General features: G+C 36.1%; 1 protein-coding gene across 2 annotated transcripts; it reads left to right on the forward strand.

Annotated features, from left to right (window-relative positions):
• The first annotated feature begins 8678 nt into the window (after positions 1–8678).
• LOC140519694 (major urinary protein 20-like) lies at positions 8679–20824 on the forward strand. 2 transcript variants are annotated; one of them, XM_072633000.1, is made up of 7 exons: positions 8679–8910; positions 9503–9639; positions 13557–13630; positions 16101–16202; positions 17000–17101; positions 17331–17355; positions 19188–20824. In XM_072633000.1, the coding sequence occupies exons 1-7, from the start codon at positions 8815–8817 to the stop codon at positions 19246–19248; spliced, it is 597 nt and encodes a 198-aa protein (XP_072489101.1). In that variant the 5' UTR covers positions 8679–8814; the 3' UTR covers positions 19249–20824. The 2 variants fall into 2 exon arrangements, with proteins under 2 accessions (XP_072489101.1, XP_072489102.1); XM_072633001.1 differs by lacking the exon at positions 19188–20824 and adding an exon at positions 18468–19164 and having other exon boundaries at positions 8680–8910.
• The last annotated feature ends 381 nt before the right edge of the window (positions 20825–21205 follow it).

A 21205-nucleotide genomic window follows, 5' to 3' on the forward strand; every position in this document is an offset into this window, starting at 1 on the left:
GGTTTTGCCTTATTTAGCAGACTTCAGACCTACCGAGATGTAGGGATTTACAGAAAATTGGTATTTGGGAAGGTAGTAGAAGCATGAGGTTTTTTTTTTTTTTTTTTTTTTTTTTTTTTTTTTTTTTTTTTTTTTTTTTTTTTTACTATGTGGTGCATCAAGCAGGAAAAACGACAGGACACATATACAATATGGCAAATTCTACCATGCAAGGCTAGGGTCATTCATACGAGGGAGATGAAAATAGTGGTAAAGATTTCAGTGGGAGTACATGCTCTGAAGAGCGGAGTTTTATACCTTAAAGATGATTGGTTGACAACAGGTAATCAATGTCAGATATGGGAAGTGGCATGGATTTTGGAGTGCTGGTGGAAATTCCCTAAGTTACTTACCGATACCAAATTCAAGTGAGTTTTCTTTTTGGAACTGGAACCAGAAATTCAGAAAGGCCCAGAAGTGAGTGTTGGTAGGTAGGTGTTGCAGTCATACAGGAGATAAATCCATTTGTTTACACATTTGTCATAGGGTCAGAATGAGAGGGGATGGTGGAAAAATATAGGTTGCCTGTCATTGCTTATACGTTAGTCATCAGGACCACTTAAGTAACTCGATATTGAAATCTTATCACATAGAACTGCAACATCAAACAATATATTTTCAAAAAGTCACAATTGTCACAGGTTTATTTTACAACCATGAAGACCTAACAAAATTTCAAGTTTGCATGATAATTCAAAATTTCTTTGCATGACTGTATACACTAAGTCAAATGTACACATTTTCTTAAACACATACAGTAGGCCATATATAATCAAGTGTTTACAGTTTCATTACTTTACCTAACTTTAGTGTTAGAATTTTTCCCTTTTTGCATTGAAATTTTATATTTCTTTTAATTCAACCTCCCTTCAGAAATAACTCTCAAGTCTGTTTTTGAAGGTACTCCAGCTCCCTAAAGAAAGAGAGTTAAAATTTATTAGCTATAGGCAGCTAAAGAAAGCAATGCATAGAGAGCCGGACCTGGAGACAGGAAGTCTCAAGTTAAATTCCAGCATCAGGCACTTCTTATCTATGTGACTCTGGGCAAATTGTTATATCCCTGTTTGCCTCAGTTTCCTTTTCTTTAAAGTGTGTATAATAATAATATCTACCTTCTAGGCTTGTTGTGATGGTAAAATGAGATAATTTTTGTAAAGTCCTTTGCAAAGCTGAAAGTGCTATAGAAATAAATGTTAACAATTACTACAGCTGGATTTTAGGGAATAGTAGTTGAATTAAACATTTTATCAAAACACAAATATAAAGAAATGCTTTGATACTTTGAAGTTTTGAAAAGTTTTAAAAATTCAGGTTTAAAGAGAAAAAGATACATTAGAGAAGAATAGTTCATTCTAAAAAAGGATTTACCCCAAATTTCTTTTAATTATCAAGTAACTGAGAACATTATATTCAGTAATGGGTCACGATTAGGAAGGTGAAGGAGAGGAAAAATAGAAAAACACCATTTGAACAGATAAATCATTGATAAGTACTGATAACAGATTTTAAAAGTTAATACTTAAAAATAACAAGAAAAGTTTATGTAAAATGTGATTCAGTGTGTTCCTCTTTTAAAAATGCATTGGTTATAGGTGTAGGAAAATCACTGAGGTTTGAGGCTGGACAAAATACCTAGTGATTGAGTTATTGGAACATATCTATAGCTGGAATGTGAACCACAGGGTGGAAGGAAATGGTCTTGACTGCTTCACCTCGCTTTGTTAACTGGCATCCTCTTTCCCACTGGCCTTAGCTTCATTTTCCTGATTATCAAGAAAAATTTGGGGAGTGTGGCCTACCTTAACATCCCAGAATCCTTACAGCTCCTATGTATTTATTTTTTCTGCATGTAGAACAGAATCTCCAAAATCAGACCTCACATGGCAACAATCTAGAGCTCTTCTGGGATACCACCAAATCACCTTGGAGGCAGAGAGGTCAAGGAGAGAAATTTCTCAGATCCTATAGGGACTGTGCCCAAGGGGTACACTTGATAGTGAAATATCCACCCATCCATCCATTCATGCAACAGCAATTAACATTTATGTAGTTTTCTAAAGTTTGCAAAACACTTAAAAATTATCTCATTCGATTCTAAAGAAGGTAGATGCTCCTAACATCCCCGTTTTTTCACTTTAAATTTATTTAGTATTTTATTTTTCTTCAGTTACATGCAAAAATAACTTTTACCATTTGATTTTGAGTTCCAAATTCTCTCCCTTCTTCCCTCTCCCCCACTCGCCATTGAGAAGGCAAGTAATTCGGTATAGGTTATACATGTGTAGACATAAAAAATATTTCCATGATAGTAATTAACACTCCCATTTTAACAGACAATGAAACTGAGGTTGAGAGAACTTAAGCAATTTGCCCAGTTAAGTATCTGAATCAGTATTTAAACTAAGGTCTTGTCCACTCCAATTCTAGAACTCTATTCCCTGTACCAACCAGCTTTTACTTCAAAAATATTTATCACACACACACACTCATATATATATTTTCATATATAGGGAATGGACATTTTTATGCACTTCTAGACTAGATTTGCAAGAAAGCACAATACAAATTTGAAGGAATTCACACTCCCTCTCCCTGATACCAATACCCACCATCTAAACATTTCATTGAAACAATCACTGATGAAAAATGCAAGTTATTGAGCCCAATTACTGAACTTCTCTTTTCTTCAAATATTATATTCAGATTCTCTCATTTCCTTCATTTCTTCATCAAGCCCTGAAACCATTCATAATACACCAGATATTAATTTATATCAAGGTTGCAAGAATTCTCAAAAATTCCCACCCTGTGTAGTGGTGTTAGTAACTCCCCAGTCACACCATAAGATGAGTGTATAAAATCATTCAGTTTTGCCTTATTTATCACTTGACCAAGATTTCTTGAGTTGTTCTTTTGACACTTTTCACTGCTTCTATACAGACACCAAGAGGGACAGAGTCTTCATGGATTTCTATTTCTCTCAGCTTTCTACTACCTCTTTTGCCTTTAGTCAGCAATCTGAAATCATCAAGTGAAAAGGTCAAGTACATGTATCAGAGATATATTTTGCAGTGACCTAATGTAATTTAAAAATATATTTTCACAGTGGGTAATACCTTGTTTTAGCTTTACTGAAGCTCTTCTTTACATTACCAACAAACAGGGGAAATTTATTATAAAAGGATCCAGAGACTTATTTATTATTTTACTGGTCTGAAAATACCTTCTGAGGAATTTACCTTCCTAAAATGTAATCATAAAATGTTAGGAGAACCAGGTTTTATTCCTGGTTCTTCAATAAATAGAGAAGTGACTGGACAGTTGCTCTCAGCTTTCTTGACCTTGGATTCCTCAGCCATCAAATTGCAATGATAATACCTGTGATTCCATCTTCATATAGAATCATTGCTTGCAAGTATTGGAAAGAAACTTTGAGATCATATAGTTTGACACTTTCATTTGGCTTTTAAAACTTTTATGACTGTAATTTCCCTACTTTGTTTACTATTTTAACCATTTCTCCTGTGATTACTCATACTCTATATATCCCCAAATTAATTGATCATCCTTCTTAAAAATTTGCCTTCATCTAAACTCCCTATTTCTTTCGATGGCACCATTGTCCTCCTGGCAACCAATACTTGAAGTCCAATAATTATTTTTTTGACCTTTCTGTCCTCTTCACCTTTCAATGTCCAGTTTCCAACTTTGTTTGCCCACTGTCAACTTTACTAACCTATCAACACATTCATTTTCTTCTCTTTGCTCACATGACTGTTGGCCTCATTTGGGCTCTTTTAATGGCATGTGTGTTATTCAATTAGGAAGCTGGTGTGTGACCAGCCTATTAACTAGGCTCTGTATGTCCAGTTTCTCCTCTCTTTGATCTTACCTTCATAACATTGTAATATTCATTTGCCTGATGCATAAACTTGAGCATGTTACTCTGCTGCTCAAAAACTTTCAGTTGCTTCCTATTCAATCCATTGAAAAAAGATCTGTTAAGCATCCATTATGAGCAAGGCGCAATGCTAGGTAAAGGAACATCTAGTTGCTGTCCTCAGGGGCCTTCATTCCTCTGGAGGAGTATAACATTTATACAGATAACTATATTGCATGGTTATTGCTTACATGATAAAACACAAAGTCCTCAGTCTGGCACTTACACATATTAAAAATTCATCTTATACAAGGAATTTTGTAGAGTGCTATTAACTTGTATTTTTTGAGCTCTACGTAGCATATGTTTGGTAGAATTCTCCTTTCAAACTCTATTTCCTTTTAGAAGTTCATTTGTGATTCACCCAAGTTCTCTTTTTGAGAATCATTTGTTTGCATTTTACAATTTCAATTTACTGTTTTGTTCATTTGTATATTTCATATTTTGGTAGACATTTACCCATTTTCTTCCTGGCTTGCTAGTATAAATTGGGTATAGTAAATTTTGATAATTTTCTTTGTTTTTTGCTTGTGAATTTCCTGTGATCATTTTTAAGTTGCTGAATTCTTTCCTTTCTGCTTTTTTTTCAAATGAAATGATAATTTATTGCTTTTGTGGCCTTTTAAAAGAGCCAGTTGCACTTTCTTTATCAGTTCAATAGTCTTTTGTCTTCCATTTTATCTATTTCTCTATTGATTTTCAAAAATTCTTATTTTGTACTTATTTTGTAATTGGTAAATTATTCATTTAATAATTATTAAAATTATATTTGTGTTACATTTTGCTGCACTTATTTTGGGATGTAGAATTTTTCCTAGAAGTTGCTAAAAGCACTAGGCTTTATCGTAGACCTATATTTTATTCATGTGGGGAGGTACAGGTCTGTTTAAGATACTAGGGACAGAAAAGACAGAGTTGTAAGCACTGAAGGGTTTTGGGAAAAGAGCAACTTCAGCTCTCATTAACAGGAGAAACATGGATACTATTGCATCTCATTTAGTGAAGAGGAATTCTTTACTGGGTAATAATGCTGGGACTGGAGCAGCTAAGTGACATAGGGTCTCTGGTGCCTGACCTGAAGTCAAGAAGACATCTTCCTGAGTTCAAATCTTGCTTCAGACACGTATTAGCTGTGTGACCCTAGGCAAGTCACATAACCCTGTATGCCTCAGTTCTTTATCTATAAAATGAGTTGGAAAAAGACATGGCAAACTACTCTGCCAAGAAAACCCCAAATGGGCCATGTGACCCCAAAGAATCACACATGACCTAAAAGACTAAATAGCAATGTTAGGATCACAGCTTAAAAATCACAAAATCACATAATTCGAGAATGAAATGAGGCAAGCCATGTCATACAAAAATGGAAACCACTAATGTTATGTGCTTGACAGTAGTTATCCATCCGTTCCTTGATGACCTCTAATAAAGGGAAATGTACTTCCTTTTTAGAAAGTCTCTTCTACTTTTGGAAATTCATTAGGAAGTTCTTTCCTGACATCTAGCCTAAATTCACAGCATCTACCCATATCTCTTGGCTCTGCTCTATGGAGTCAAATAGAACATTTATAATCCACTTTCCATATGACAAGCTTTCAAATATTTAAGTATAGCTTTCATCTTTTCCTTGAATATTCTCTTTGCTAGCTAAACTTTCTCACTACCTTCAAATGATACAACTATAGTATTGACTCCACATCATTCTCCATTCTGACTGCCCTTCTTTGGATATTCGCTCATGGGACAGCACCCCATTTAAATTGCCATCCAAACTTGATGTTGTATTCTGACCTGGGAAGAATGCAATTCAGTCTTCACTTTATTCCTGTAAGGTATTGCACAAGGTAAAATTAGTTTTTTGGTTGTCATATTACACTCCTAACTCATTTTGAGGCAGTACAGTTAAAACCCCTAGATTAAAAAAAATACATTTTAAGAGAAACTGAATCTCCCTCTGTCATTGAGGCTTGAAGTACAGGGTTCAGTCACAGTCCTGATTCTACCAGTCATTAGCAGGACAGCTTTGACTTGCTCCATTTCTGACCTGGGCTCTTTTCCTTCTTCTTAGGCACTCTGGTGATCTCTAAATCTAATCAATTTAACATCCAGTAGCTTGAAATAACTAAGTCAAGAGGTCCAACAACCTCAGCCTTGTTGGTATCTGGGATTAGAGATGCGTGAACACCATTCTTGGCAGCCCTAGATCTTTATCAAATAGACTACTAATAATGCCTCCCTCATCTTGGATTTGTGAAGTTGAATTAAAAACATATATTTAAAACTTCAATTAATTTCTATTTATTTAATTCAGTTAGATAGAACTCAATGTTCTGCATGTCAAAATCTTTTTAAAGGGAAAGAAATGAGCTTTTATTGTGTTCTAGGCAGTGTGCTAAGCCTTAGACTTGCAAATGCAAGCAAAAGGAAAGACAGTCTCTGCCTTCAAGATGCGTACATTCTTATGGGGAAAGTTAACACATAAAATATATGGAGTATATGAGGGAGGCATAGCTTTAATCATGGAAAGTAAAGACCAGGAGCAGGAATGGGGTCTTATTTCTATAAACTTGACTAAGTTCTCTATATATTTGAGAAATAAGGTCTTTATCAGAGAAACTTGCTCTACATTTTGTCATAGTTAGAATTATGAACTATATTTTATGAACAATATTATATATGAACTATATTTTCCTCCTGTTTATCTTACTCTCTTTTTCCTTTCACCCTGTCCATTCTTAAACGTGTTTTGCTTCAATATGGCAGAAACTACATATAGACTAACATCTCACAACTGTATACCAAGATAAGGTCAAAACAGACACATGACTTATACATCTAAAGGGTGAGATCATAAGCTCTGTCCCCTCACAATGTTTTGAGATTAGATGAACATGCATTAGAAATATTAAAATAAATAAAATTCAATAAAAATGAATTTAACACCTAATATATTCCAAGTACTATGTAAGTCTTTGTGGGAATAGAAAGATAAACATGAAATGGTTCCTGTCCTCTTAGAGCTTCCATTCTACTGACACAAAGTGACAGATATACAGATAAGTAAATGTGAAACACACACAAAATGAACACCAAGTGCTTAGGTCAGGACAGTGGTAGAACTAGGGAGGTTTCAGTTAATTCCCAAACTCCTACAAAATCACCTAGAAATGACTAGGAGCCAACACCCTGCAGCACAACTAGGGCAATTTCAGTTCATTTTAATCCTATGTGCATTGAGCTAGGACACAATTGGGGGCCTTCTGGGCAAAAAGAATATAAAAACTTTTCTCCAATAGTGGTGAGCTCTCAAGACCCTTTGCTAATTTTTATCAATCGATGATGACCAGGTTTTATCTGCTTTTATTTTCTTGTGGACTTCTTTTTATTATTTCATGGATTACTTTGACCTGAGAGCTGTTGGATTTTTTTTTTTAATGAACGGAATCATGTAATGGGAGGTGAGCCTTCATTGGTGAGGGGGAAGGTGTTTAAAGTTCTTTCATGGGGGCAGAAGCCCAGAAATTCAGAAGCAAAGCTAAGAGGAAAAAGAAAATTGCTCAGCCTGTGCCCCTTCCCAAAAGAGAGGCCTGAGAAGGAATTTACAAATGGGAGAAAGGGGCTGGCATAGCAGGGGGATGTTTTAACATAAGAAGACTGCAGGGGCAATGGATTTTCCAGGGTGAGAAGGTCCTAGGTCCTGCATAGGATTCCAGGGTGATACTGTCGCTGAGACATGATATTGAAGTCCAAAAAGTCAGAAGCACAGCTGGGAGAGCAATGAAGATTGGCTGGATAGGGCCTCTCTTTAAATAAGGGTGGTAAAAGGCACTCATCAATAAAAGAAGAGGATCAGTGTGGTAGAGGGATGTTCAAGGATGAGGAGGTCCCAAGTGCTGAGACAGATTCCAGGGTAAGATTTCAGTTTTGAAGCATGGGATGAGGTCCAAACACTCAAAACACAAGTCTCATGTCATATGTTGTAATACACAATACAATTACATGCAATAATCATATGTATAGGTTGCATTCAGAAACACAACATATACATATATCATAATAGCATATGCATAATAATAATGTTCCATTTTAAGGGTGCTCATCTAAGAAGTATTTCCTTAGTTGCTTCTGATGTTTGGAAAGTATAAAAAAAAGAGATACAAAGTCTAGCATAGACTTTGGAGGCAGAAGACTCTGGAGGTGGTGGTCATGGTGTTCTTTATAAGGAGACTATAGCCTCAAAAAAGACTCACATTTTGCTACCTGAGTTATTTCCTACTTCATGGTACAATAAGAGCTAATAAAGGCACTGATTTATCATCTTTCTTTCTCATGCTGAGTCATTTTAAGATGAACATTTTGTACTTAGATAAGAAACATAAAGTGTTTAATCTGATCTAACAGCCCAGTCAATAGATAAGACCAACAGTTCTAAAAGTTAGTCTTGCTCTTATATAACAATGAATGCCAATGATGATGTAATGTTTTTCTGTTGGAATGATGGTACCAATAATCATTTTTAAAAATCCCTACATGAGCACTAAGTTTTAAGGAGAATAGTTTCTCTCGGCAGAGTAAAATAATAGCTGAGGAATGCTGAGGCAGGGTGTGTGTGTGTGTGTGTGTGTGTGTGTGTGTGTGTGTGTGTGTGCATGTGTGTGTGTCCTGGGGAAATGTGGGGGGTAGATTTGCAGGGAGAGGGAGATGTACTCCCAAGTCCACAGAGTAAGCCAACCCTATGAGGATGTTATATAAAGGAACCTGACTTGGTCCGTGCCTTTCTTTTCTATTAACATCTCTTTCTACTCACCATCAGAGAAGAAACTTCTCTTACAAGAATGAAACTTCTGCTTCTGACCATGGGCCTGTGCGTGGCCAGTGCATTTGCCTCTGATTCTTGGGTCTCTGAATACCCTGACTTCAAACCTGAACAGGTACTATCAAGCTGAGCTCTATTGGTGTTCATTAGTGAGATGGAGGGTTAAAGGAAGGAATAGAAGACTATAGAAATTATGTCCTTACTCTTTCTTTCTGGTACACATTCTGCTTATTTTTCTCCATTTCTTTCATCTTTTCTGACTTCTGTTCCTTCAAATTAATTCTTTTTGCATTTACCTCACTGCAGAATGTGGCTCTATTACTGAGAGTTAGGTAGGCAGGTAAAATGGTGTATCCTTGACATCAGACTTTATTAACTTATGGCTCTCATATTCTATGCATGTGGGGACACAACCCTTAGCTGCTGCTACAGATCATTCTTGATAATTCCTGGCCATAGACAGAGTTAGGTCTTTACCTTCCTGCCAAGCCAGTCTTTTTTCTCATTGACCCCCAGAATTTTTTGGCACCAAGAGGTACCAAAATTTTTTGAATTTTGTCTTTAAAAATGGAAAGACAACTTAAATGATTATTATAGATAAACAAATGCCCATGTCTATGCCTGTATCAGAAAGAAAACCAGTGTCAAAGGAGATGAACAACTTTTTAATATCATTTCACTGATATGTCCTTCATGACTCTCTTTAGATCAATGGGCACTGGTTCTCCATTGCAGTGGTATCTGACAGACGAAAGGAGACAATGCCAGATGGATCAAACAGGTTTCAAATCTACTCCTTTCAAGCTAGAGAGAATGGAGATATTCATGCAATTACCTACATCAAGTGAGTACAACATTTGTACATTGCAACAGAATCATGTGGCATTGTTCCATCTTTGAATTAATTATTTACTAATTTTCATAGCATTTAGACTTGAGAGAGACCTTCAAGATTATATAATCCTACCTGCTTATTTTCCATATAAAATCTTGAGGCCAATAGAAGTTAAATCACTTTGGGAAGATTATTAAGGGAGCAAGTAGAAGAGATAGGATTTTTTGGTTCCCAAACATTAATTTTAAAACTCTTTCACAATGCACACTGAAGCACAATTAAGCAACCAGTCAATCAGTCAACAAGCTTTTATGAAGTGTCTCCTTCATGCCAAGTACTATGGTAGGTGCTGAGATTTAAAGACAAATAATTGAGTCCTAAAGGTGTATACCTTCTCATGAAGTAAACATGTGTACATGTACAAAATAGACAAAGTAAATTCAAGGTAAATATCAACTAATTTAGGAAGATGAGGCACTAGTTCCTGGGGAGTAGGACAATCAGGAAAGACTTCATCTAGGAAGTGGCATTTGAATTAAATTGTGAAGGAAATTAGAGATTTGTAAAGGTGGAGATGAGGGAAAGGGTGTGTTCTTGTTGTGAGTGACAAACTGGAAGAAGGAAAAGAGCTGGAGAATGAAATTGTTCTGTAGAAGAAACCTCAAGTAAACTAGTTTAGCTAATCTGTAGAATTCACAAAGTAGAATAATATCTAATAAGTCTGGAAATGTAGGCTGGTTCCAGATCATGAAGGCCTTTAAATGTCAAGCAGTGGTGTTTGTAGCTTATATTACAGGCAATAGAGAGTCATTGAAGCTTCTTGACTATGATAGTGACATGGTCAAACCTGTGGTTTAAGAATTTTACTTTGGGGGGGAGGAGCCAAGATGGCGGAGTAGAAAGACACACATATGCTAGCTCTTAACCCACAGCCCATAAGATACCTGTAAAGAAGAACTCCCAACAAATTCTGGAGCAGCAGAAGCCACAGAACAATGGAGTGGAGGAGATTTCTGTTCCAGAGAGACTTGAAAAACTGACACGAAAGGTCTGTCGAACACCAGACCCAGAACAGAGCCCAGCCCTGCCTTGGCCACGTGGCACCGAGGGGAGCAGATCCGAGCAGCCTTCAGGGACAGAATCTCCAGAGGCCGAGCAGGTCCCTCCACCCACAGGCACCAAAGGTCAGTGAGAGGGTCTTTTCAGCTCGCCAAGAGGGGAGTGGGGTGTCCCCATAACTCAGACCCCCTCAGGAGGCAGCAGCAGACAGGGGCTCCCAAAGCAGGCAGGAGCTTGGATCCATATTGAAGGTCTCCATGTAAACCTCCAGAGGGAACTGAGCCCCATGTGTAAGCCCTCCCCCCCACCTGAACACCTGAACTTGATCTCACACTGAATAGCAGCCCCACCCCTGCTGAAAGCCCTGAGGCTGGGAAGCAGCATTTGAATCTCAGCCCCTAAACTTGGAACAGGAGGCGAGGTGGGTGTGGAGAGGAAGCTCAGAAGTCAAGTAACTGACAGGGAAAATGCCCAGAAAAGGGGGAAAAAAATAAGACCATAGAAGGTTACTTTCCTGGGGAACAGGTGTCTCCCCTCATCCCTTCAGATGAGGAAGAACAAGGCATACTGTCAGAGAAAGTCAAGGGCCCTCCCTCCAAAGAGGACTTAAACTTGGCTCAGGAAATAGAAGACCTTAAAAATCAAGTTAGCAGCTTACTAAAGGAGAACCAAAAAAATGCTGAGGAAAATAGCAGCTTTAAAAAGAGGCTAACTCAACTGGAAAAAGAGGTCCAAAAAGCCAATGAGGAGGAGGAGGTTTTAAAAAGCAGAATTAGCCAAATGGAGGAGAAGGTTAAAAAGCTCACTAAACAAAATAATTCATTGAAAGAGAGAATTGAGTCCAGGAAAAAGAATGACTATGAGTTGAACCAAGAAGTTAGTAACAAAACCAAAAATTTAAAAAAAATAAAAGATGATATGAAAGAACTCATTGGAAAAACAACTGACCTGGAAAACAGATCCAGGAGAAATAATTTAAAAATTATTGGGCTACCTAAAAGCCATCATCAAAAAAAGAGCCTAGACATTATCTTCCATGAAATTGTCAAGGAAAACTGCCCTGATGTATAGAATCAGAAGGCAAAATGGATATTGAAAAAATTAATCAGTCACCCCCTGAAAGAAACCTGAACAGAGAAACTCCTAGGAATATTGTGGCCAAATATCAGAGTTCCCAGATCAAGGAGAAAATACTGCAAGCAGCTAGAAAGAAACAATTTGAGTACTGTGGAAATACAATCAGGATAACACAGGATCTGGCAGTTTCAACATTAAATGATACAAAGGGCTTGGAGTAGGATATTTCAGAAGTCAAAGGAACTGGGACTGAAGCCAAGAATCACCTACCCAGTATATCTGAATATAATACTTCAAGGGAAAAAATGGACATTCAGTGATAGAGATAAATTTGAAGATTTCATGTTGAGGAAAAGACCAGATCTGTATTTAAAAATGTGACTTCCCAAGACAAGAATCAAGAGAAGCATGAAAAGGTAAACAGGGGGAAAAAAAAGAAAAATCATAGAAGACTCTCTAAGACTGAACTGTTTACATTACTACATGGAAAGAAAATATTTCTAACTCTTGAATCTTTTCTCAGTATTTGGGTACTTGGAGAGATTGTACACACACACTCACACACATACACATAGATAGATATAGAGTACAAGGTGTGTTATATCAGAAGAGATGATATCCACATACATACACACAAATAAAATAAAATAAAATAAAAATTAAGAGGTGAAGGAGGAAAATTCCAGGAAGATAAAGGGAGTAATGAAACGGGGAAGGTTATAACTCATAAAAGAGATAAGAAAAATCTTATTCAATAGAGGAGATAAGAGAGAAGGGGAGGGGGAGGAATAAAGCTACTCTTCCCATATGTGGCTGAAGGAAGGAATAACATGCTCACTAAATTTGATATGAAAATTTATATCACACCACAGGAAAGTAGGAGAGGAGGCAACAAGTGGAGCAAAGGGAGTGTTAGAAGGGAGGGCAAATGGGAGAAGGGAGTCACTAGAAATAAACACTTTCAAGAAGGGACAAGGTCAATTGTAGGGGGAGAAAATAGGAGGATAGGGTAGGTCAGAGGGCAATATAATTAGTATTACACAACATGAATACTATGGAAGCCTTTTGCAAAACAACACATGTTTAGTCTGTATTGAATTATTTTCCTTCTTAGGAGGGCTGGGGAGGGAGGGGGGGAGAGAGAGAAGTTGGAATTCAAAGTTGTAGAAACGAATGTTGAGAATTTTTACTGCATATAATCAGGAAATAAGAATTACAGGGATAGGGGTATGGAAATTTATCTTGCCCTGCAAGAAAAGAGAGAAGATGGGGATAGGACAGGGGTGAGGTGTGATCAAGGGGAGGGTACATTGAGGGAAGGAGCAACCAGAATGCAAGGTATTAGGAAGTGGGGGGAGGGGAGTGATGGGGAGAAAAATTGGACATGTTACAAAGTGAAGTAAAACCAATTAGTATTAAAACAATAGACTGAATTAATTACTGAGAATAAATCAATGACATCTTTAGTTTGGAGAAAAGAATTTCAGTCTAACTTTCCAAGAGGAAGGTAACCTCTGATAAAATTTGGCATTGATGAAAAAGTCAAGGTTTTAATGGTAAATTAGATTTTATGATTGCCTTTTAATCAGGAACTAGAACATGTATAGAAAGACATGTAAGCCACTTAAGACTTGCCTAAAAGATGTTCCTTAGCCAAAGTGAAACTATAATCATATTTGAAACCTGGTTATAGGAACTTGCCATTTTTAGATGCAATGGGACTACTAAGTGACTGTTCTTCTGAGTCTAACTCCAGGTATGGGAAGCAAAAAATCAATTTTATTTTCCAGTTGGAATGATGTATGTCAACAAGCTAATATCACACTCACTGAAACCAAGACTCCTGGCCAATACAAAGTTAATAGTAAGTATCACTTAAGTATATTGCTGTTTGTCACCATGGAATAGAAAAACATCAAATATACTGAATGGCTCCTGCCTTGTGTGATTATAATAGCAGTAATGTAAGCTCATTTTCTTTTGCATATGTGTGTGTATGTACATATACATGGATAGTTAATTATAAACTTTTTAGCTATTTAAACAAATAGATAATCAATTCATGCATAATCTATAAACTCCAAACTATCAAGAGTTAGCTAAAAGGAAAATCCAACAAAAAATAACATTTTATTTGTAATTCTCTTTCTGTCTAATATCTTCTTAATGTGTTTACTTGCCTGATACTATTGCTATCATTTTCTTTAGAAAACTATGGTAATTGTATTTATATAGTCAGTATATTTATAATTTTCTCAGATGTCTTTACTTTGTACCATTTCTTGTAAATATTTCCCCTTTTTTTTGGATTCTGCATATTTGTCTTTTTAAAGGACAATAATATTTCATTAAAAGACTGGAGTTTGCATCCTAATTTTACTACTTATTACCTGTATTTTCTTAAGCAAATACATCTTTCTGGACCTTAGTTTCTTCATTTGTCAAATGAGTGGGTTGTACTAGCTGCTTTCTCACATCTCTTTCATTCCTAAGGGCCATGGTCTTTCATGGACATTCCACAATTTTTTTTTTAGCAACTAAACTTTTCATCAATGATGAGAACTAGAGGCCGATTCTTGTTTTCCTGAGCTCATGTTTCTAACAGTATCCTTCAAAATGATCAGTTTCCTTTCGGAGTATTAAGTAACCATGGTTAAAGATTTGAATTGTTTTTTTTTTTTTCCAATCCTGAAGTCTGTTTGTCTTGAAGCAGGAAAAGACCAGAGTCCTGTAATGCTAAGGAAGGAATCATATGTAAAAATGGCCTTTCATCACTCCTATCTTGGATTTTTTGCTCTTGCTACACTCTCATTTGAGGAAGAAGATTCATATCTTATCCACCTGCACAGGCCAGAAAAAATGTAGGAAACATTTCCTGGTACACATTGCAGAAGCACGTCATGTAATTTTAAATTATTCAAAAATATTTTTAAATGATGTTGAAAATTGGAACAATTGTAGAGCAAAGCCAAGGAATAGTCATAGTGAGGGCACTGGACACACACACAACAGAGAATCAAACCAATATAATTTTGATACTACTTACAGCTAGAAAGATTGTAAAAGGTCAATAAGTCCAACTGTCTTATTTTACTCTGATTTTTCTTCATGTGGAAAGTGCAATCCGGAGAGGTCAGGTAATTTGCAGTTAATAATAAAGCTGAAACTCATATCTATGTTCCTTGGCTACCAGTCTGTTGTTTGTTCCACTTTGCCATGTTACAGACATTATGTGCCCATAATGACCTCTATGAATCAAACTTCTTTATACTGATGATAGCAGAGATTACTGGGAGTCATTTTTTTTAACGTACTTTGTAATGACAGCTAAGTTAGTATTCCTGAGCACAACAGTCATGTAGCTGGGCTCTTTTTATCCCCTTAATGGGAATGACTAATTGGAGAAAATGCAAAGAACATGGTATATCACCTGTACATACATGAGAGAATCCTTGTTAACAAGTTGGTCATTTATTCATTCTTTTATTCATAAAAGCATATGTACATTGATGCACTAAGTATCCATTAAATTACTATGTGCCCAGTCTTGTGCTAAAAATTGTATGAAATACAAAGCAATATAAGATAGAGTTCCTGCTCTCATGGAACCATTCTCATAGAGACATTTAGGTAAGGGAAGTACAGTAGAGAAAGGATAGGTCTGCAATGTCATTAGTGAACATTATTCCTTTTCTTTGGAGTCATGAAGATAATGTTGACTGGGGTACTCTCTTAAGGTGTGAGTGAAGCTGAACAGTTCAGTATCTTCTCCCAATTTATCTAATGGAGGTACTATCTTTCTTTTATCTGCATTTGGAACCAATTGTTAAGGGCAAGTTTTTGCCTATCAAAGTCACATGGACCCTGTTTCTTTACCCAGCTCTTCCTCCCCTGTGTGAGTGTGGTATGAGTCTCTGTTCCTGTCTCTCCTTAGTGGGTTCATGTGGGAACTCAATTTTCAATGTCCTATCAGCTTGCTATTCCTTGTTGTTACTGTCCAAACATAAGTCAATAAGTAAAGAAAATGAAGAAAAAAGACAAAGAAAAGAAATCACAGTTTTTTTTTTGAGTGATTCCAACACTTATTCAGAAGATGGGAGATAGAAGATGGGTGAAAGGTGATTCTTCAGGGTTCATGTGAGTGAATGCATCTGATGTTATTGTTAAAGTAGGGTGAGTAATGCTTATGCTCTTGACTAGGACATTAATATTAATTCAACAAACATGTCTTAATCATCTACTGTATAAAAAAGACTGAAAGGCACATAATTATGTCTCTTGCCATGAATAGAAAGGGGAAGCTTCCTGTTGCCACTACTTGTCTTCTTTCACAGGACTTGAAGATAACTACTTTCTCATGGAAGATACTGACTATAAGAACTTTCTAATTGTGTATTGTCAAATTGGGAGGAGCAATAGGGTGTGGGAACTATTTGGTAAGTGTTCTGTCAACCTCAAAAGAAACACTTGCTGCTCTCTCCATTTCTCTCTCTAAATGACTTCTTAATAATCTAAATGTTCTCTTTTTTTTGTGAAACTCATAAATGGCAGACCTTCTAATACTATAGTTTTTTAATAGATTGATTATAACTAGGTATAATAGGTAATGTTTTTGATAAGAGCCCTACAGTCATAGTCTTACCTCAAAGGCTATCTCTGTGTAACATGGTTTCCCTCTTTAAAACCTTTAGCCTATATTTGTTTTTATGGAATATTTCTTCTGTCTAATATCCTCACCGTATTCAGTGAGATCATCCAGGGCATTGATGCAAATAGAAAATATAATAGAACTCATGGCTGATCCCAAGTGGTGCACTTATGAAATACACTTACCCCAAGGAGTTACTCAATTCCACTGATACTCCTTTATGACAACTGCTATGTCCTCAATAAAGTGTATTACTAACTTTCTCTGCTCTCAAAAAAATCACTGGATTTAGAGTTAAAAAAGTATAGGTTTAAATACTCAAACTCTTCAAACTCAGGCAACCTTGAATTAATCATTTTACTTCTCTGAGGAGTCAATTTCCTCATCTGTAAATAGTAGAAGTGGAAGGAGTGAATAGCGCTGAACTAGATAGTTCTAATCTTTCTTCTAGCTCTTAATTTCTAGGAACCTATAAGTAAAAGTCATGGGGCAACCTCCCCTAAGGCAATAAGCCAACCACAGACAACTATAAAGCCTCACAGATTACCAACCAACTCATTCATTTGTCTGTCTACTTGGTTTCAGGAAGAAGTAAATATATACCTAGATTATATAAAATGAAGTTTGAGACTAAGGTCATGTCTCATGGTTTCCAAAAAGAGGATGTTTCTTATTTCAGTGAAAAAGGTAACCCTTTCATTTTTCTTCAGTTCAAATTTCCCCTTATACAATAAAAATGAAATGAACCTTAATTAACTTAATTTTTTATCTCCTCTTTTTAATTACTTCTTGATGATGTCTCTTGAATTGAAAAACATTTTTCCTTAAAAAAAAACCCTCTCAAATTCCTCTACCTACTCCACTCCCTTTTCAGACTTATTGGATTAATTTAAGTTTCTTTCCTATCCCTCCTTAGAGAGATGCCCCAAAGAAGTAATAAGGTGAGTACGTATGTTGCTATTTTTGCATTTTTGTCTAACATTGCCAGAGGGTGAGTATTAAATTTCATCAGGTCACTGGTCAAAAGTAGATGTGATTAGTTTGGCTATACTATTTTATTCTGGGGCAGATCACATAGATTTACATTTATTCCATGAATGCAAAGGATAACACAAGCTCACAAACTTTTATTAATGGTTTGACTATGATAGTGCAGCAATGATATGGTAGAAAGACACTAAGACTTAGAATATGCAGATCTGAGCTCTAATCCTGGCTGATATCAACTGTTACGTGACCTTGGACAAGCAATAATAGTAATAATAACTAACATTTATACAGTTCTCAATATTTGTCAGACCCTGTGCTAATCACTTTACACATATTGTCTTGTTTGATCCTAACAACAACCCTGGGAGGGAGGTGCTATTGTTATCCTCGTTTTACAGTTGAGGAAACTTAAGTGAACTGAGGTGAAGTGACTTGCTCAGGGGCATACAGCTACAATTTTTTTTCTAAGATTTCCTCTCCTCTAAATTCATATGACTCTAAGTTATTTATAGAAGTAATGTGGTGTAGTTGGGATAAAAAACAAAACAAAACAAAAGAACAAAAAAGCTAGATAGATTCTCGTTAGAACATATGGATTCTAGTTCTACCTCTGCTAACTAAATCACTATGTCAACTCGGGTAAATTATTTCCTTTCTTGGATCTTCAGGTCCCTGTCTATAAAATGAAGGCTTTATGGACTAGATTTACTCTAAAGTCTTTTCTAACTCTCAGGATGCTATTATTCTAATGCAGAAGGAGGAAGGAAAGGGATTCAGATGCTAATTTCATTCCCTTGAGATGTTAGTCTACTGCATGGGTTGATTCCCACTTTAGAGCCCTGTATTAGGCACTAGGCATGATTCAGAGACAATAGGACAAAGCCCTTGCCTTCATGAAACTGGCAATCTAGTTGGAGAGACAACATGGAGATGACAAAGTAGAATCAAAGGACAAATAATTCCCAGAAAGTGTAGGAGAATATCTATTGCTTGGACTTTCATTTCCCCATCCTTGTCTTATTGTCCATTTCCAAGTCCTAACTTTGTGATTCATATTTGGCAGGGGCCCTACGAATTGACTTTTCAGGGATTCCCTCCACTTGACTTCAAGATCACTGATTCACTCAAGCCTAGTCAGGCTTCTCCCATTCTTCCTTATCGTATTTGTGCCTTAGGTTCAAGAACTGCAAGGTTTCGAGTAATGGTTAATTAATAAATTCTTCAAAAACAGCTCTGTGTACCTTTCAATCTTTCAGTCTCTTGTGGGATGAATAAAGTACAAAAAGAAGACAATTAATTGTGGTAATTATGGTCACTAGGCTAGAAAACACTTTTTCCCCTCTAAGTTGGGATATCTATTTCAGATTTGTTTGCTGGAGTTTAGGGATAATTGTGGGGGCAGTCTAAAGAACACTATTGAAGACTGATCTATTTTCCATAATCCAGACAAACTATTCTATTCACAGATGGATTATAAACAAAATTAACTCTACATTTATATTTTGATGCGAGCTTAGACAGATCTTTATTATTTAATGTCATAGTCAAGCCTAAAGAAGGAGGGTCACTTCAATTTGAAGTGTCTTAGTCTGTTGCAGCAAATTTAGAGCTTAGACTCAAAGCAACACAAAAAACAACAGGCCTTTATCACAGACATGCTTTAGCTCTTACAAGGAAAGGCAGAAGGCTGAACTTGCAATATCTAGGGATATGATATGTTGGAACACAGACAAGGAATGAAGGATTTGGGTCAAAACTAACACTGGATTTAATTTTCTAAAAGGTTATCATCAGATGTCAGAAACAATATTCTTCAGATCATGGCAAGAGAAGGAAAGGCGTGAAGGAGGACCTTGTGAGAATCCACCCTCAGGACTTGGCAATTTAGTTCATATATGTGACTCTTGTTAGTTTGATGAATGGATCTTTGTCTTCTATACCAGGGCAGCTCAATTATGAAGGTAAAGGCCTGGAGTTTTATAGAAAGGTACAGGTTCTTGCTCAAGTACATCTGATTTGTTTGCCATTTTCTTATGTCATAGGCAAAGAGATATTGGGATTTATCAGTCAGATCCCCACCCTTGAAGCATGGGAAATGGACATTTTCTAATGACCAAAGATTCAAGAAAATGCAAGGAGGAGGGCATTAGACAAAGAAAACTGAGTCTAGAGTAGAGAAGTTGTAAAGAAGCCCTTAAGATCTTAGAAACTAGATGACTTTTGCTTTACTAGTGTAAGTCTTAATTAAGAATTGATAGTAATTGTAACTGATTTGTAAGACTATATACTTAAATGCATATATGCTTTTATTTACTTATAGTATTTCATTTTAACTCAAATTCAAAGTAATTTTTTTCCTGAGGGCTTTTAAAAATGAGAATATACTTGTGTGAAGTACCTACTTTATTCAATTAAAAAAATTAAATTCAACAAAAGTTTATTAAGCACTTATTACACAGGAAATAAAAGGTAAACATTCCCCTCCTTCAACCTTGATTTTTCAGTTGACAATCCGTATTAATAAGATGGACTAACTGATCAGTACTTTATTATGCATACAAAGTCTGGGAAAATGGTACATGATATTAAGACTTAAGGTCATAAGGTTAGAGAAGTTTATTGAAAGATATACAGGCATCAAAGAATTGGAAATTTAGGGGATGTCCATTAATTGGGAAATGCTGAACAAGTTGTGGTATATGAATGTAATGAAATACTATTGTGTTATAAGAAATGATGAGCAGGCCGACTTCAGAAAAATCTGGAAAGACTTATATAAATTGAAGCTGAGTGAAATGCACAGAAACAGGAGAACATTGTATACAGTTAGCAGTCACATTGTGTGATGACTGACTTTTATAGACTTACCTCTTCTCAGCAATGCAAGGACCTAAGAAAACTTCAAAAGACTCATGATGGAAAATGCTATCCGCTTCCAGAGAAAGAACTTTGGACTCTGAATGCAGATGGAAGCATACTGCATGCTCTCTTCTTCTTTTCTTTTGTTGTTTTGTTTGTTTCTTCTTTCTCATGGTTCCTCTCACTGGTTCTAATTCTTCTTTTCAACATGACAAATGGAAAATAGAATCTATATCAGACTGCACACCATCTTAGGGAAGAAGAGGAGAAGGAGGAGGAGAAAATTTAAAACTTAAAATTTTATGGAAGTGAGTGTTGAAAACTAAAAATACATAAATTAGTTATATTTTTAAAAAGGAAAAATATATAGGCACAGGAGAAAACCAACAGCCTCAAGATCTATTCTTTCTATCTCTGAAGTAGCAACTATAATCAACAAAATTGGCTCCCAGTCCTAGTTTCTTATACTCTGGAATTTACAGTAGGCCCCACTAATCAATTATATACTTCAGCAGGTCATTTCCTCAATAGTGAGTCAAACTCAATATTATGTCCCCTCTGGAACCCTTATGAACTAGGTAGAAAAATGATGAGGGCTGGAATTTTTACCTTCGATTTCATTGTGTTGTTCTCCTAAAATTGACTTGTAGGGTATTTCTAGGGGAAATTTGAACTCAGAGAAATAGATACCTAAGAAACAAAAATGTATGAATGAGTGATATTGTGACTTTTTGCTAGATAGATAGATAGAGAGAGAGAGAGAGAGAGAGAGAGAGAGAGAGGAGAGAGAGAGAGAGAGAGCAGGAGCCCCCACAGAGTAGCCTTCTAGTGGTTATATAAGTCTCAATTCAGAGAGACAGGACATAGTTATTAAATATATACCTGAGAAAGCACTCATAGGATAGACATATAAAGAAACCATTGAAGCTATACATATATGTA

This window comes from Notamacropus eugenii, chromosome 1 (assembly GCF_028372415.1).
Source record: "Notamacropus eugenii isolate mMacEug1 chromosome 1, mMacEug1.pri_v2, whole genome shotgun sequence".
Classification (NCBI taxonomy): domain Eukaryota; kingdom Metazoa; phylum Chordata; class Mammalia; order Diprotodontia; family Macropodidae; genus Notamacropus; species Notamacropus eugenii.